This window comes from Archocentrus centrarchus, chromosome 7 (assembly GCF_007364275.1).
Source record: "Archocentrus centrarchus isolate MPI-CPG fArcCen1 chromosome 7, fArcCen1, whole genome shotgun sequence".
In the NCBI taxonomy this organism is placed as follows: Eukaryota; Metazoa; Chordata; class Actinopteri; order Cichliformes; family Cichlidae; genus Archocentrus; species Archocentrus centrarchus.
Genome location: NC_044352.1, coordinates 5683155 through 5700929, shown reverse-complemented (window position 1 = coordinate 5700929; position 17775 = coordinate 5683155). Strand labels below are relative to the sequence as shown.

At 43.2% G+C, this 17775-nt stretch overlaps 1 protein-coding gene across 1 annotated transcript in view; it reads right to left on the bottom strand.

Moving 5' to 3' along the window:
• The window catches only part of cables2b (Cdk5 and Abl enzyme substrate 2b), a 60557-nt gene extending 45039 nt beyond the window's left edge, over positions 1 to 15518 (bottom strand). The window contains exon 1 of the mRNA XM_030733911.1: positions 14804 to 15518. Coding sequence (XP_030589771.1) covers positions 14804 to 15411 — 608 coding nt within the window. The 5' untranslated portion in view covers positions 15412 to 15518. The remainder of the gene's footprint in view (positions 1 to 14803) is intronic.
• Between the last annotated feature and the right edge of the window lie 2257 nt (positions 15519 to 17775).

Sequence of the window (17775 nt, the reverse complement as noted above, 5' to 3'; positions counted from 1 at the left end):
CTTACTAAATACTTTGTTATGATAACTGATAAAAACTTCACTGGTAACATACAGTGGGGACACTGCAACACAACTCTAGAATTTGACACTAAAACCAACATCATGTCTCCTCTAAGAAACATGCTGAAGGGAAATATATGGAGAGTTGGTGAAAGTGCCATTGAATGAAGGCGGTGATTAGATTCAGCAGAATGACACCAGAAATCACACCATGGGACACACTGTTCATGGGAATGTCACTCTGGATCACTTCTCCTGTGAAGCATTTCTAACACTCCGGGTCAAGGTTAGCTCTACAAGAATAATCAGGTCCAGTTAAGAAATACTTGTTTATCCCAGATACACCTGACCAGAAAAACTGATCTTTTAATTAGCAGAAAATATCATTTATGTAGCCACTGAGGTCAGAGTCACTGTCATTTCCAGTGCTGGGAAGTTGTATAGACTGAAGGAAAGAAGTGTGCGTGTGTCCTGTGTGTGTTAAGGGTGTGGAGGGGAGGGCGGTTTAATTCAGTTTCACTGTGGACCGGTGTGTATTTTTATACACACACACACACACACACACACGCACACACGCGCGCTGAGAACAAACAAGGGGACTTGGAATCTGACTGACATCATCTGTATCTGTGTGTGTGTGTGTGTTGAATCTGGGTGTGTAACTCTGGACTAATCAGTTTTCCTGTTGAATCTGATAAGTTTACTGCTTCAGGCAACAAATTCAGCAACACTTCTGGTATGTGCCGAAGGGGTGTGTGTGTGTGTGTGTGGGGGGGGGGGGGGGGGGGGGGTTGCAAACTATATCAGTTGTGTTTGAGCGCTGACTGAGAAACCACATAGATTTGCTATTACAGTAGAAAACACATCTCCTGCACTGTAAGCAGATACTGTAGGTGTGGCAGAAGCAACAGCAGTCATTACAGAAATGTTAAAGTTATTCTAGCACACAGTTTTGGTGATAAACAGATTTTCAGCAGCAATTCTCCAAAGATTAAATTCATATCTCAGTTTATCTTGAAGGGGATGAATAAAAAAAAATAATGTGAACCAATTCTTCTGATCACAGTTGGATCACGAGCAAAAACTAAACTCCATTATTCTGAATCATTTCCAGCTGTGCCTCCAATGATGTAGAGGTTAAAGCTGTTACAATTAAAAACAAGTAAAAGGGCAAAACGCTGTTTTAGTAGCATTAATGTATATTTAAAGACAGTACAGAGATGGCTGCAGTTGAAAAATGGAGCATTTTAACCTCCAGGCTGTCCCAATCATAACTTTCTCCTAATGCTCAAAGGACTGCTGAGAGTGCCTTTCACAGAGCCATTTAGAAGCATTAGTAAGGATGGAATAATCCAATATATTTGGACTGGATGAGAGTCCAATCCTGACACAAAAAGCCTGTTTGGATAATAATGAGCCGATGTATTCAATTAAATGTTATGTTTCTCTGTTTTCACTACCCCACGCTTCAGCAGCAGCAGCGGCCTGAAGGGAGATAAGGGTCATCGGTTTGGAGGTCTGTCTTATCCGCTACAGCAAAAAGAGAAGGTTCTTTGTTTAGTGAGCTGATGTGACTAAAAAGCCCAGAGGACACGCTGAACTTCACTTTCTCACTCTCGCTCTCTGGTTTTTGTAATGTGTGGCCTAACACATGCCAGGAGGCTTTCATTAACATTACCTCCGCTTCACCTGTGTCTCACCTCTGCACTTCCAGCGCCTCGAGAGGTGAACCCAGAGTAAACCAGAGCACAGAAAGGAGAAACTAGAGGGACCAGAAATGACAGCAAAGATTTCAAGAGACTCTCACAGTGAAATCAAATGAAAAAAAAGTAAATAATTGGGCCAATAACATACATACAGGTTTTTTTTTAAATGTATCTGGGCCCTGTGATGAATTAAGTTAGTAATAAATACAAGTTCAGTGTATTTATACAGTTGGATGTATCATAGACATGTTATTTTTGCAACACTGGCATCAGACTGCTACTCAGAGGGATCCATATCTGTATGAGGAGTGAAACCGTTAGTTTGGTCCATTATAGCCACTGTATTTGGTGACTGTCGGGATATTCAGAGACTTAAAACGCCTCCCTGCAGTTTTGAGGCCATAAAGCACATTAACAATTCAGGGATTGTTGTTACTGGTATTTTACATCATAAAAATGATGCTGGAATCTATATTAGCGTCTCACAGCCAGTAAAAGGTAATGACCTGGTTTAAAAGGATGTGATTAAATTAGTGGGGATGTTCTGCTAATTACACCAAGATCGCAGCTCGCTCTGTAAAACTGTGCTTGCGTGAACACCGTTTCACTTTTTTCATGCAGTTTTACTGAGAAGATTAGTGCTGACCTTCAGTGGAGATTCCCTCCAATTTTCCCAGCTATTAACTGCTCACAAACTCCTGGCGGTAAAAGATTGCTTAATGAACACTGAGGCAAAGATCCAAAAACTTATCCATGGAAATGAGCTCAGGGAGTCTTCTCAGCCTGATGTCATCAGGGGAAAATCTTAATTTAAACCAGGAACCACCCTCTTTAGCCAGTCTGAATCAGACATCACTGACTCCATGAAGTCATTCAGGGGACACCTGAACCTGCAGAGGAAGTTCAGCCGACTGAGCGGCTGCCTACCAGGTAGGTCAGAGAAGATTTAGTGTTTCCCTTGGCACAAAAACTGATCTGCTGTGAGTCCTGGATACAAAATGAATAAATAGAAACACCTTCAGTGTTTCTTCAGGTTCTCTTTGCTAACACTAATCACATTATCACAAAAAATAATGTGCCGTTTATCCCCCCAGACTACAGAATAATACTTATGCCACATTTAATTGTTCAATGATGCTAAACCTACACTGTACACTCAAAAAACAGCACATCTGGGGCAAATGTATGATAATGGATGTTAATGGCATGGTATTAATTTTCCATCTATTAGGATTAAATGATTTTAACATAATCAAAGTGACACACTTACTGTGTTGGACATTTGCTCGTCAGAAGTTAATAAAACAAGCAAACAAGTACATATTTACAATCAGATGTCCTTTTTCCCAGCTTTCCCTACCTTTTCCAGTTCCTCCCGTGGGAATTCTGAGTCGCTCCCAGGCCAGACCGGACACATAATGTTTTCAGCGAATTCTAGTTCTGCCCCAGGATGTAATTATTGCATCAGCTGAGCACGAACTGAAAACTTCCAAAGGGAGGTGTCATTGAGGCATCCTGATAAGATGCCCAAACTACTTCATCTGGCTCCTCCACTCAACTCCCTCCAGATGTCTGAGTTCCTCACCCTGTCTCTGTGGCCACCCCACAGATGAAACTTGTTTCAGCTTGTTTTTTTTCAATCACGATGCAGAGTTTATGACCACAGGTGAGGGTCAGAATGCAGATCAACTCACACCTGAGCTTTGCTTTCCGGTTCAACTCCATGTTCACCACAACAGTCCAGTAAAAGATTAATTTAATTTTGTAAATGATGTTGCTGGTGTTTGACCATCTGACTGACACGTCTTTAACCTGTAATCATGCAGCATTCATCGGTTTCTTTTTACTAGCTAAAACAGAGTCTGCTGCAGTAGTCATAGTCTAATATTAGTACTTGACATTTGCATACATACAGCCACAGCGTGCAAAGATATACAGGGTATTCCCCTGGAAATACAGCTGAGGTGATAAGCCACACAGATTAACATATTTCATTTTAATTCATTTAACAGGAAAGTAATGCACAACTACATATTAATTTTTAGATTTTTTTGGCCTCAAAATAGTTTGCTGGTATTTGTCCGTTTCTGCCAAGTTACTAGAAGTATCAGCGTTGGGTTTTTCTGTGTCTCAATTAAGGACAACCAAGCTCCTGCTAACCTAGAAAAGCAGTGCGCACAGTGGAAACAAAGTGCATCGTGGGGAATCCTCAGTGACACGGTCAGTACTGATGACACCGCTCACAGGTGTGATTAATCCTGCAAAGTTCACACACAGGCTGATTACCGGGTCATGATCCGACACAACTTAATTAGTGCCCGTCTCCAAAGCATAAACCCTGATCAGCAGGCAGAAAAAGACTGAAGAAGACAGGACGGCAGAGTTCAATCTAAAGAGCATTTCCCAATAGAAATTTATATTAAAAAAATACTAAAAGAAGGCTGATTCTGAGACACACCAGAGCTTAAGACCTCTGTCAGTAACTGCTCATCAGTGCAACATCATGACACCAATCTGTCAGGTGCATCATGGATTTGTCATGAGTCTGCTATAGAAGTACAACGCTGAATTAGCAGCGTGCTTTTAAATATTGTGGAGAATATGCTGAAAAATCACGTCCAAGTTACAAAGTATTTCAAGCAAAGTAAATGTTTCAGTTGTAGTCGTGCAGCCACAGCAGGCCGCCTACTTAGGGATTCTTTGCCGTGAAAAACTAACAGTGCATGTGTGTGTGTGTGTGTGTGTGTGTGTGTGTGTGTAGGTAACTAGGCCTGTCACAATAAGTACGTATGCTGGATGATCTTTTGCCCCAAGCATAATTGTTATAAACAATATTACAGTAATTTTAGGAACAAATTTAGCAATTTTAGGACTGATTGGTTGTTTTTTTTTTTTTTTTTACACTGAGCAACACCAAGATCAGGTTAAGTGACTGACGTCATGTCCAAATATCTCGCAGTGTGCTAATAACAACATTTTTGGGACAGGCCTGTGCATACACATGCACACACACAGCGTAACTGACACCTAACCAAACTCGCACAGACAGGATACTCCAGCAGCAGCTATGAAAAAAAGCACCATCACCTCTTTTTTTAATGCTCCTCAGCAACACAAAATTCTTGGTAGGCTGACACACTCACTTTAAATTACTGACAAAAACCCTTCAGTGACTCTGCTCAGTCAGTGCCCCGTCTGTCTCTGCTCCTCCTCTCTTCATGAGGATCACTCCTTCAGCGTGAGGAATTCTTCCAGGACAGTTTGTGAGTGATTTGAAGTTGAAGGGGGAAGCTTAAAATCTGGAGCGCTCACTCCAGATCGAGGATGATTTGCTACCTCAAGTCTAAGAGCCCAAGCATCTTAAGCTTTAAATCTAAGGGGTTAGCTTAATGCTCATTTAAGTTTAAGCATGAATTACATCATTACATTACATCATTGCATCAGTGCATCATTGTTGTATCAGCCTGTTTCCCCGAAACTGATATTTTGGTTTGGTTCAGTCGAAACATCTCATTGTCCTAAATTCCAAAAATAGAAGCAATAAAACAGTTTAAAAAAAAAATCCTTCATCCCTTCTCAACTGAATTCTCTTGTTTCCTTTTCTACCTGAAACATGAAACATTATGTAATAAAACATAATTAAACTAAGAAAAGCTGGATATCAGCTGAATGCCTAACAGTGAAAACTAGTATGAGCTGTTTTTATGCTCTGCTGTGCATGAAGTGTATTGTTTGAATGTTAAAACACTGACTGACACATCCATGAATCCGTCATACTCTCATAAATGAGCAACAAGCATTTTCATAATACCGCACAATTACAGCTACAGCTACAAGAGTGGACAACCCCATATTTACATGAACTAAAACTGTAAAAGGTTGTGGCACAGTTAGTTCTTCACTCACTGGATGCAGGAGGATGCAGGACACATCGGCATGCTGCTGATGTGTCCTGCATCAATACTGCTGATCAGAACCTTCAGAATCAAATCGGAGTGAAAACGATCCGAGACGGGCCTTTAGCCTTCAGCTGCTCCCAGAAACCAGAACAACACGCACACATCCACACCAGAACGGAGCAGCTGCTGAACCGAACGCAAGCAGATGACAAATATTAAAACAATCAGCAGCTCGCACACAGAAAGTCTCCAATTTCTTCTGGTTTTTTGCACCGCAAATAAGCAAGTGTGTGGAAAACCTTGTGGTGAAATGAGCAAATGAAACTGGAGTTGTGTGAGATGTTAATTATTAATGCACAACTAACCATGTGATTACATAAGTTTAATAACTAAATTTGGGGAGAGAACTGCGATTCAGACCATGCATCATGATCTTAAGATATTGCACACTCCTTTTTTCTGGAGGTTTTTCTGTGTATTTACATTCCCCCCCCCCCCCCCCCCCCCCCCCCCCCCCCCCGTACTTGCCATCATTGATCAGAAACACTAATTTTCACATAAAAATGTTTATGACATGTATTAGACATCACAAAGCAACCACTACAGTTACAGATCGTTCAGAAGCTTCTTGTTACTTCTGTTTGTGTTTGTTATGCACGCTTTCCTAACCAAAAATAGCAAAAAGCTGTTGTTGGTAAAACAACTGCAGTGTGCAAAATTGCATATTACCAAGTACATTTGGAGCATCACAATCCGTGCATATCCTGGCAAAACAGAGGGGGAAAAAGTGACAGTCACATAACATTAGTTGCGGGAGCAGCAGGTTTGAGTGCTAGTGCATGCCTTGGTGAATAACTTCAGCTTGCTGTAAGCCATTTTATTTGCCAAGGACATGCAACTCTGTGGTATTATTAAAATGTGGGATATGGAGAAATAGCAATGATCCTGGAACACAGGGAAACAATTTCCCATGAAATTTCCAATTTATCATACTTCGTCCAAGTCTGAGGCCATGGTTCTTAACCAGAAGAGGGTGGAGTGCTCACTCCAGTTTGAGGATGATTTGCTACCTCAAGTCTAGGAGTCCAAGTATCTCAGGATGTTCCCTGGACACCTCCTAGGTGAGGTCTTTCAGATATGTCCAACTAGGAGAATAACCAGGGCTGACACAGGACACACCGACTATCATAGCACTGTATGTTTTCAGAATCAGAATCAGAATCAGAATCTTTATTGTCATTGTACACAGAAGTTGCACAACGAAATTTAAAATGCATTCCTTTTTAGGTGCCTCAGACAATAAATAATAAAATAATAAAAATATGAGTGATAAAAATGATTACTAAGATACAGTGCACAATAGTAAATTAACAGACGAATCTAGCCCCAATACACACACCAACGCACGCACACAGTCAGCACTACCACCCACATCACTGTCCAAACCACACAGAGTTCAGTTCAATGATAGCCCTGGCATAAAAGCTGTTCCTCAGTCTGTTTGTTCTGGCCTTCATTGTCCTGAAACGTCTGCCTGATGGCAGTAGCTGAAACAAGGAGTGTCCAGGGTGTGAGGGGTCCTGGAGGATGTTCTGTGCCCTCCTCTGGCAGCGGGCATTGAACAGTTCCTGGAGGGAGGGCAGGGGACAGCCTATGATCTTTTGAGCCGTGTTGATGATTCGCTGGAGTGTTTTCCTGTCTGCTGCTGTGCAGCTGTTGAACCACACGCACAGACAGTAGGTCAGGATGCTCTCTACAGAGCAACGGTAGAAGGACACCAGCAGATTCTGGGTCAGATGGTTGCTCCTAAGAACCCTCAGGAAATGCAGTCTCTGTTGGGCCTTCCTGACAATGCTGGTCGTATTGATACTCCAGGTCAAATCATCCTGCAGATGTACTCCCAGGAACCTAAAATCTGAAACCAGCTCCACTTCATCCCCCTCGATGAACAGAGGTTGAATGACATGTGTTGTCCTCCTAAAGTCTACTACCATCTCCTTTGTCTTAGTGGTGTTCAGGATCAAGTTATTCTCACTGCACCACCTTGACAGCCGCTGCACCTCGTCCCGGTATGCTGACTCATCCCCGCCTGATATGAGCCCCACCACAGTGGTGTCATCCGCAAACTTAATGATGCAGTTACTGGCATGTATGGAGGTGCAGTCATGTGTGTAGAGGGTGAAGAGTAGGGGACTCAGCACACAGCCCTGTGGAGAGCCGGTGCTGAGGCTGATGGCTGAAGAGAGGTGGGGACCTACTCTTACCCTCTGGGAACGGTCTGTCAGGAAGTCCTTGATCCAAAGACAGGTGGAGCGTGGTATCCCCAGATCTGACAGTTTAGTCACCAGTCTGCCAGGAAGGATGGTGTTAAACGCCGAGCTGAAGTCCACAAAGAGCAGCCGAGCGTAGTTCCCCCCCTGCTCCAGGTGAGAGAAGGCAGAGTGGAGGGCCGTGGCAATGGCGTCCTCTGTGGACCGGTTGGCTCTGTAGGCAAACTGGTGGGGGTCTAGTCTGGGGGAGAGACTGGAGATGACGTGAGCCCGGACAAGCTTTTCAAAGCACTTCATAACAATTGGTGTGAGTGCTACTGGCCTGTAGTCATTCAAACCTCTGATAGTGTTCTTCTTGGGGATGGGGACGATAATGGAGGACTTCAGGCAGGAAGGGACAGCCGCCTGGCTCAGGGACTGGTTAAAAATGCTGGTAAAAATACCAGCCAGCTGAGCCGCACAGACCTTCAGTATCCGTCCAGAGACACCATCGGGCCCCACAGCTTTCCTGGGGTTCACAGTTTCCAGCATACGCCTCACCTCTTGCTCTTGCAGCCTGAGGATGCTGCTGCTGCCTGCTGAGGGATGTTGGATGGCTGTCTCTGATTGCTGTACCTCAAAGCGTGCAAAGAAGCTGTTCAGCTCCTCTGCCAGATTGATGTTACGCTGATCAACTAACAGGCTGGGTTTGTAGTTTAAAATATGCCGAACCCCTTGCCACACCTGCCTGAAGTCGTGGCTCTGGAAACAGTCCTCAATCCTCCTCTTATACACAGCCTTGGCCTCCCTGATGCCCCTCTTCAGGTTGGCTCTGGCAGCGCTGTAAAGCGCCCCATCACCAGCTCTGAAGGCGATGTTCCTTTCTCTGAGTAAGCTCTGCACCTTTCCATTCATCCATGGCTTTCTATTTGGAAAAACCCGGATATTCTTGTCCACAGTTACAGTGTCGGTGCAGAACTTGATGTAGTCCAGAACAGCCGAGGTATACTGCTCCAGGTCCTGGTGCTTGAATACGTCCCAGTCAGTTGTTTCAAAGCAGTCCTGCAGCTGTTGAGAGGCACCTTCAGGCCAGGTCTGAACAGTCTTAGATGTAGAAAGAGCAGTTTTGCTGAGGGGGGTGTATGCTGGAATCATAAGCAGGGACAGATGGTCTGACTGGCCCAGATGTGGCAGTGGCACAGCCCTGAAACCCAGCTTGATGTTAGAGTAGACTTTATCCAGTGTGTTGTTCCCTCTTGTAGGGCATTTAACATGCTGATGGAACTTGGGTAGAACAGTCTTTAAATCGACATGGTTAAAGTCTCCTGCAATGATGTGTACAGCCTCAGGATATCTGCTCTGTTGACTGCAAACCGTGTCATGTAAGAGACTAACAGCCGAGTTAGCATTAGCATCAGGGGGAAGATAAACAACAGTGATCAAAACAGCTGTAAACTCACGGGGCAGATAGATGGGCCTGCATTTAACAGTCATGTACTCCAGGTCCGGAGAGCAGTGGCTGTTCACAGTCATACTGTCTGTACACCAGCTGTTGTTTACATACAAGCACACACCCCCTCCTCTGCTCTTACCGGAGGTCCGCATTCTGTCATGCCGGTGCGTTGTCCTGCCGGCTAGCTCGATGGCTGCATCAGGAATGGATGAATGAAGCCAGGTCTCAGTGAAGAGCAAAACGCAGCAGTCCTTCACGGTCCTGTTTGTAGCCACCAGCAGTCTCAACTCATCCATTTTATTCGGGAGTGATCTTACATTGGCGAGGAAAACACTGGGTAACGGAGGTCTATGAGGCCGTTTACGTAGCCTCTCCAAAACGCCAGCTCTGCCGCCTCTTTTCTGCCTCCTTTCTCTGCGCCGTCTCCGTCTGCGACCCCCCCTCACGGTGATGATGAACCACAAAGAGCCAGGTGGTCTGGCGATGTCCACCGGGATGTTGTGAGAGTGGAGGAAGTCAGCCATAACCGCCTGCTCACTTTGTGCTCCTATATGTAGGAGTTCGTGCCGTCTGTATGTTATAATGTCCGCCCGACATAATGGTGATGTGTTGAGCCACAGTTGAAGCACACATAACAACATACACAATTTCACAGAGCACCGAAAAGGAGAGCACTGAGCCGCTGCGACTATGCGCGCCGCCATCTTAGAAAAAGATGCGATGTATGCGATAAGATGAAAACATACAACAAAGTTCAGCAGGTAAACCACCAGAAAAAGCATCCCTATCAGACAGGAGCTGAAGTCAAAAATCACTTTTAAGTTTTAAAATATGGCCCACGCATTGAAAGAAATGGCTCAAACCATGTGCGAGCGATACACAGCCCCACCAACCGTGCACGAAAGCCTGTTAAAACTACACTCTTTTTAATAACATGCACACATCTGGAAACCCACACATACAGTCACTCAACAACGAGAAAGATGCTTAAGCTCCTCCAGATGTCAAACATCTCCTTGAACAGAGTGAAGGTGTATCAAAATGTCAGCACTGAAAGTGTGTCGCCTAATAGCCGAGCGTCCTCACTCACTGTGAGAAAGAGTGTCAGTTTCACAGCTAATCTGTGTGTTCACTCAGCAGGCTAATGAAACGGTTGGCTAGCTGGTTAGCTGGCTGGCAGCACTTCACACACACAGAACCTCAAGGCTAAACAGAGTGTGAGTGATGATCCTTTCCAATGACAGCCAACTTCATCACACCAGGAAGTGTGTAGGTGAGGAGATGCCTGTGTTAAAATCAGGCCCAGCAAACAGTCAACACAGGAAACTCAAGATTTATGTGTTCAGCAGCTCTTTTATCCCCAAATCAGCAGAACATTTTTACTCCTAAACCAGTCCGTGGATTACTGGTGGGAATCAGATCAAAGTTTAATGACTTACATGGGGAACTGGGTTTCTGCTGCAGCAAGCGAGCAGCGCTACAGCTCGAGTGTAAAAAGTGTTTCAGCATTAATAAATGATTCCTGCAACAATTTAGAGACATCATTACAGTAACAAGCTAAGTGCTTTGCAGCACTGTTAGGGGACACTGTTCTACGAACAGAGCTGAAGGCTGCAGATGAAAGCAAAGGATCAAAGGACTAAAAAAGATAAATATGAAAACATGCCTACTAATACAGCAGGATACTGTATACAGCATACAAAGGCATGTTGTTATTTTATTTATTAGCTTATTACAATATAACTAAGGACCAGTGTCTTTATTACATATCTAGTCAGCAAATACATTTACTTAATTTTTCATCTATTAAATCTGCTCCTCATTGCATATCCTAGAAAAACATCTTCATCAAATCAAAGTGATGAAGTGAATTTCATGCACAATGTTAAATCTGCTGATATAATGTTACAGACAGCAGGACTGATAATGTTTGCTGCCTCTCTCCAACATGCCTAGCTGCTACCTCAATGGCAGCAGATGCTTAATGCTGCTGTTGGGTAACTGCTGGTAGTTAAAGGGCTAATGTTAACGCCGTGCTGGCCAGGTTAACATTCATAGTAACTGTTTAATACTTCAGTGGTGTTGAAATGGGAGCTTTACTGACCTCTTAAAATTCCTTATAAAAATGCTGTTCAGGGCTGTGTGCAGTTGTGTGTCAGCTGGAGGAGGCGACAATGTCACTGTTGGTCTCCATACTGTTACAAATAAGTGTGTAATCTGCCTAAAAACTATTTTTAATGAAAGAAAACGCTGTGTTTGCCTTGCTGCTGAAACCAATAGGTGGTGAACAGAACGATTTCAGTGTATTTAGCAAAGTTCAAGGTCCAGCTGCTCTCTAAAGACTTGATATCCTGCTTTCCTTGGCTTTGTAGCATCCATCTTCACTTTCTGACACTTCATGATCTAAACAACCAAACAATGAGTTTATGCTCACACTACCGTCACAGCCCAATATCAAGTGGGCAAATTTTACTCATTAATATTACTGACAAGCCACTTGGGATGAAAAATAATAAAAGAGTGTAAGTGCATCATCCCAGTAAGTTAATCAAATCCAAACACAACAGGAGCTGCAGCTGATGCAGCAGTCTGACTGATGTGCTGTTATCTGCCGGTAATTTCCCAGCCTGTAGTTGTTAGGTGTAAATAGGTTAAGCAGTGTTTATCGCTGCGTGGTTGACATTCTCTGGGTTTGAAATGCTGCCAACATGATGACGAAGCCGCTCCATCCATCAGTACTCACGCAAGATCAGCGTGTATGAACCGCTGCCAGAGATGAGAATGCATCATAAACACACAAACTCCCCACCACTCAGGAAAGGGAAACACGCACACACACACGCACACGCACACACACACACACACACACACACACACACACACACACACACACACACACGGTTTATATTAAGCAATTCATCCCTCACTTTGATTGCTGCTGCATCTTTCTTTCTGTCCAGCTCATTTCCATCAGTTTTTGTATACATGTCTGAATTTCTCCCTCTTTCAGCAACAGAAAAGTAGAGCAGCAAACACCTCACTGAAACCGACCGGGGGTTATTGTGGCCCAGAAAGCAGCTCGTCTTCAGCATGTCTGTTGGTGGTTTTAACCGTTCCTGGGTTCACATCCTGCCTACAAAGCCGCCAGCTTCTCCAGATGTCTACCACAGTTATTAGCGTTAACAAAAACTAAACAGAAAACAAGCTAGGTGCAAAAACATATTTTAATTAAGTAAAATAAACCTAATCAAAACTATTTTGCAGCAAAATAAAATAAAAAGGATAAATTAAATGTCTTTAGCTTTAGGTTTGCTAATATGGTCAAATTTGTCAACACATTAAGAAAATGTTTCGGGCTTTAGAACGTTACACAGTGAAGGTCGTCTTCAAGCTAACCACCTTCTTTATTCTTTTAAACATAAGCACAGCTTTTGAAATAATACATCAACTTAAAACACTAATTGGCATGAAGGAAACTGCACTTGTTTTCATTTTATCTTTTAGAAAGAACCTTTATACCTGTGGTGTACCACAAGGTTCTATTTTAGGTCACACTTGTTTTGCTAAACCTTGTCTATAAATATAAAATTCATTGCCAGAAAGAGTTCAATTTGATTCAGCGCTTGGCTTTAAACAACATATCAAGAAAGTCTATCAGTCTTCCTTCCTACAAATATTAACCATCTCAAGAATAAAGCCAATACTTTCACACTCAGACCTCATTATATATATATATATATTATATATATATATATATATATATTATATATATTATATATATATATATATATATATATATATTATATATATAATATATATGATATATATATATATATATATTATATATATATATCTATATATCCTCTTCTATATCTATCTATTATCTATTATCTATATATCTATATTATATATATCTCCTCATATCTTCTATATCTATAATAATCTTCTCTCTCTCTCTCTCTCTCTCTCTCTCTCTCTCTCTCTCTCCTTCTCTCTCTCTCTCTCCCTCTCTCTCTCTCTATCTCTCCTCTCTCCTCTTCTCTCTCTCTCTCTCTCTCCTATCTCTCTCTCCTCTCTCTCTCTCTCTCTCTCTCTCTTCCTCTCTCTCTCTCCTCTCTCTCTCTCTCTCTCTCTCCTCTCTCTCCTCCCTCTCTCTATCTCTCTCTCCTCTCTCTCTCCTCTCTCTCTCTCTCTCTCTCTCTCTCGCTCTCTCTCTCTCTCTCTTTTCCGGCTGCCCCTCCTCCTCCCGGTCGCTCCCTGCCTTCCGTGCAGCAGCACAGTTTCTTACTGGTTTTTGCATCAGTCCAGGTCTGGCTTATCTTGCTTTTAAAGCACATCTGGGTCTGGTCTCAAACTAGATAGCAGCACCCTTCTTACTGCTCCAAAGTCCAGGCTGAAATCTAAAGGTGACCATGCTTTCACCACCAGGACCCCTCAGCTTTGGAACTGCCTGCCCGAGGAGATCAGGAACCTTCTTTAAGCCACTTCTTGAAATACATTTTTTTATAGACCTGTCTCTATATAACTGCATTACGTGTGGTGTGTTTTACCGTGTGGTTATCAGCTTTCACTTGTTCATTATCTACTGTATGTTTATTACCCTTGGTTACCCTAACTGGGATGTGTACATGAGACTGAGTAAAGTGTTTGTTATGTTACAATAGATAAAAAAAACTTAAAGTTAAACTGCTCTTGAAACTAACAAAAACTAAACTGAAACTAGCAAAGCCGCTCTGGAAACTAAATGAAACTGCATTGAAGTGAAACCTAAAAATTAGAAACAAAATAAGAATAAAAGCCAATTTAAAAATGCAAAATGTTCATTTGCATGTGCCATCCTATTAGATGGCACATGCAAATTAAAGACATAAACAGCACTGGAAATGAACCTGTGACCACATGTCCTTTTTTCCTAGGAAAGGATATTACACCACTGACTAAATAAATAAAATAAAGATACAAGGTTGAGTCTGATGTAATTTAAAATTTTTGTTATTTATTAGGATTGGGATGTATACATGACTGTGAGTCAAGTGTTAGGGATGTGCTCTTGACTTTTCAGCATTTCACTTCCCAGATTTAACTGCTGTGAGTCATGTACTACACAAGCTCTTATTCTGAGATCACTTCTACCTCCAGGCAGCAACACTAAGTGTGGATTTGTTGCATCATGACCACTGACACGTCGTAAGACTTCCTTAAATTTGTGGGGAGTGAGTGCACTACGAAACAAAACTGCCACTGAACTCGCACAAACGCTACTGGAGACCAACTCACACAGCATCAGAGTTTGTGAATAACAAAGAATGTTTTGACCCAGAGTCAAACTAAACCAGTCCAGCTAGTCTTTGTGCGTATTACCCCCCCCCCCCCCCCCTTAACTTTCAAATGTTGTTTAAAGTGGCCGCAAACATGCAAATTCAAGCCTGTAAGCCAGGCTCAGATGACACACAGCTCACCCGATTACAGAACAAAGCGCGGCCGTATTTCTCTCACCTTTGTCGCGGCTCTGAGGACATGGAGTTACAGCTTTGAACCGACAGCAGAGTGGACGACTTCCGCGGTCCCACCGGCGACGGCAGCAGGCTGGTGTTGGACGGGGACGCCGAGAGCAGGTTACTGTTCACCGAGGAAGGGAAGGAGCCTCTGCGGCACTCCAGCAGCACCTCCGTGCTCTCCACATCGTTGAACCCCGTATCCGACGGCAGGACGAGAATCGGCGGTACGGTGATGAGTCCCGTCCTCGGTGCCGCGGACTGAGTGACCGTCCCGCAGCTAACGGAAGCAGGCAAATTAGAGAATGTCCCGTAGCTACTGCTGCTACCGTTGTCCGGACACAAACCGGCTGCAGTCCCCGCCGCAGAGCTGGAATCTGCTCCCTCCAAGTCGTTCTGTTTGTGGTGGCGGCGTTCTTGATTTTCAGCTGAATTACTCTGGACCGGCCGTCCGTCCAGGGAGATGTTACTGAGAAACAAAAGAGCCGCTTGTCTCCGGCGAGAGTTCTCACGGTTCCTCCGGCTATGTTCTCTGTTACTGTGTGGTTTTTTACCACTAACGGGGGCTGTTATGACAGCAGTGTGCTGGCCGCAGGCAGCTGCCGCCATGGTCGCTCCCTCTCTGCCCCACCAAGGAAGTCAACTGAAGGATCAGCTCGAGACCCGCAACTGTCAAATCCCTTTTACCCGGCGCCAGACCGCGTTCCGCCCTCCTGCGCTCTCATTGGTTCAACGGGGGCATGCGTAATGACGTCTTGAGCCACGCTGTAAACAACAACATACTGTTGGTTACAATAGCGTAACGACCGTAAAAGGCTTCATGTACAACTGCAAAAACAGCAACAACAATACAAAGAGCACTTTTTGAGACACCAGTTTTATATGGTGCATTAAAAAGAGTTCAAAAGTGATTCAGTTACTTCTTAACATGTTTGTCATTTTCGTATTTACACTAAATCAAATCTTTCATTAAGCATAATTAAAATTTAATTGTGCTTAATTCATCTTAGATAACCTATGAAATAAATAAATAAATAACCCCCTCTACCTTGTTATAAAACACTGTATAATTAAAATCAGGATGTTATTATTTAATTTATGCCCTTTTCCTGCTCCCTCTTTTTCATAACTGTTTCCTGGAGCTTGTATGTAAATCCTCTGCACATCCCTGCACAGTGTCAGGGCTGCTGAGGCAGTAACTGAGCTGTCACTGCAGCACTGCCTGACAGCAGCTTTGATTGGCCGTTGGCACTTTGTTATGAAACCTCAGTGGATTTTCTTTGCACTGATCCCTGCAGTGACACCACCACTGGGCCGAGTGAACCTGGCCAGCGCAGCAGGACAACCGCACTGTGAAACATGACTGGTAGCCTGCTAAATATAACCTGTAGGGCACAGGACACTGTAATCCTCGCAGGCTTGGAGTTTGTCATCGTACGCTAACCCTCCTGATCCCCTACATCTGCACAGAAACAGATGAACTGCAAACGACCTTCCAGCTGAATTAGAACAATAACAGGATTGAAATCCAAAACTGATGTCATTTTAATTCAGCTCGATCTCACTGGAAGTTCTTATTGCATTTGCATGATGTCATGTTATGTATTAAGGTACATGTTTTTGCTTATGTGGAACAGATGGCTGGGGCCTCAACTGTGCTAAACATGAAAGAGACAGAAACTGTTACAAGCTCCACATTAGAGCTTGTAACAGTTTCTGCAGTTTAGTGTGGTGTGCACTAAACTGCAGTGTTGTTTTGTACAGAGTCGCACCAGCTGTGGAGGCCTTAGCAGTGGATTCACTTGATTTTCATGCTCGTCAACCTATTCGTCGATGGCTCGTTACACACGTGGAGACGCCATCATCCTGAAAGAGATCACATCAAGACAGAGATCTGTCATCATTAAAGCGAACAGGGGACAAGTGGTGCCAGCAACCCCCCCACCCCACCCACAGCATCCTAGACTGCAGGGTCAAGATTCTGGTTTTTCCTTTAATATCATACTGCACTGTGTTCTTAAAGTAAAATCAAGAATAAATAAGAACCTTATTAAGTTATATTTTATTTTAATCCACACAGCAATGTCCAGCATAAAATTATTATACATATACGCAAACAAAATGTTTACACCCTAAAACTTTCACCACCAGGGGGTCGGATGACATTTTCTCTACTCTACACAGGGTCAAGAGTATACATACAGGCTCAAATATACACATACACACACTTGAATATTTTAATAAGTGGTGCTAAAGGTTCTACAATATCTTTTAACTCGACGAGACCAAGACCTATTAACTTCTCATTAGTGATCAGGATCAACTACAACTGGTAGTTTCTCTTTGCCGGCATAAAAAGCATTTGTTTGACTGCACTCATTGGATTGACCAATACTCAGAACAAATAACTTAGTGAAAATTTAAGATGGAGAACTGTAGATTTATACAAGTTGGGAAGGTCTCTTAAAGCCATCTCTAAACAACTGCAGATTCAGAGATCATCAGTTCAAACAACTTCACGTAAGTCCAAGTTTTCCAACTGTATCAGCACTTTGCCAGAATTTGAAAGAAGACCCAAACTCTCAGCCTCAGATGAGAGGAAATTGGTTAGGATGTTCAGGTACCACCGAGGCTCAAGCCTGCCATGAACTGGAAACTGCTGGCACTGGCAGAGAAGATTTGGCACATTTTTCATGGGTGCAGCCCACATACTCAACTCTGCTGCTCAACCCACAAATGCATTTTCCTTACAAATGTGGCTCCATTTAAGGGGAAATGAACAGGCTTCCCAACAGTATAAGATTTATCGCCAAGAAGCAAAGAAATAATTTACCGAGCACAGATTTCCTTACTTTTTGTGCTAAGTTTGAGCCTGTATGTATACTTTTGACCTTGTGTGGATTTAATGAAATCCAAAATAAATTCAAACTTGTACACCCAATTCTTGTTTTCTAAAGTCAATAAGCCTTTAAC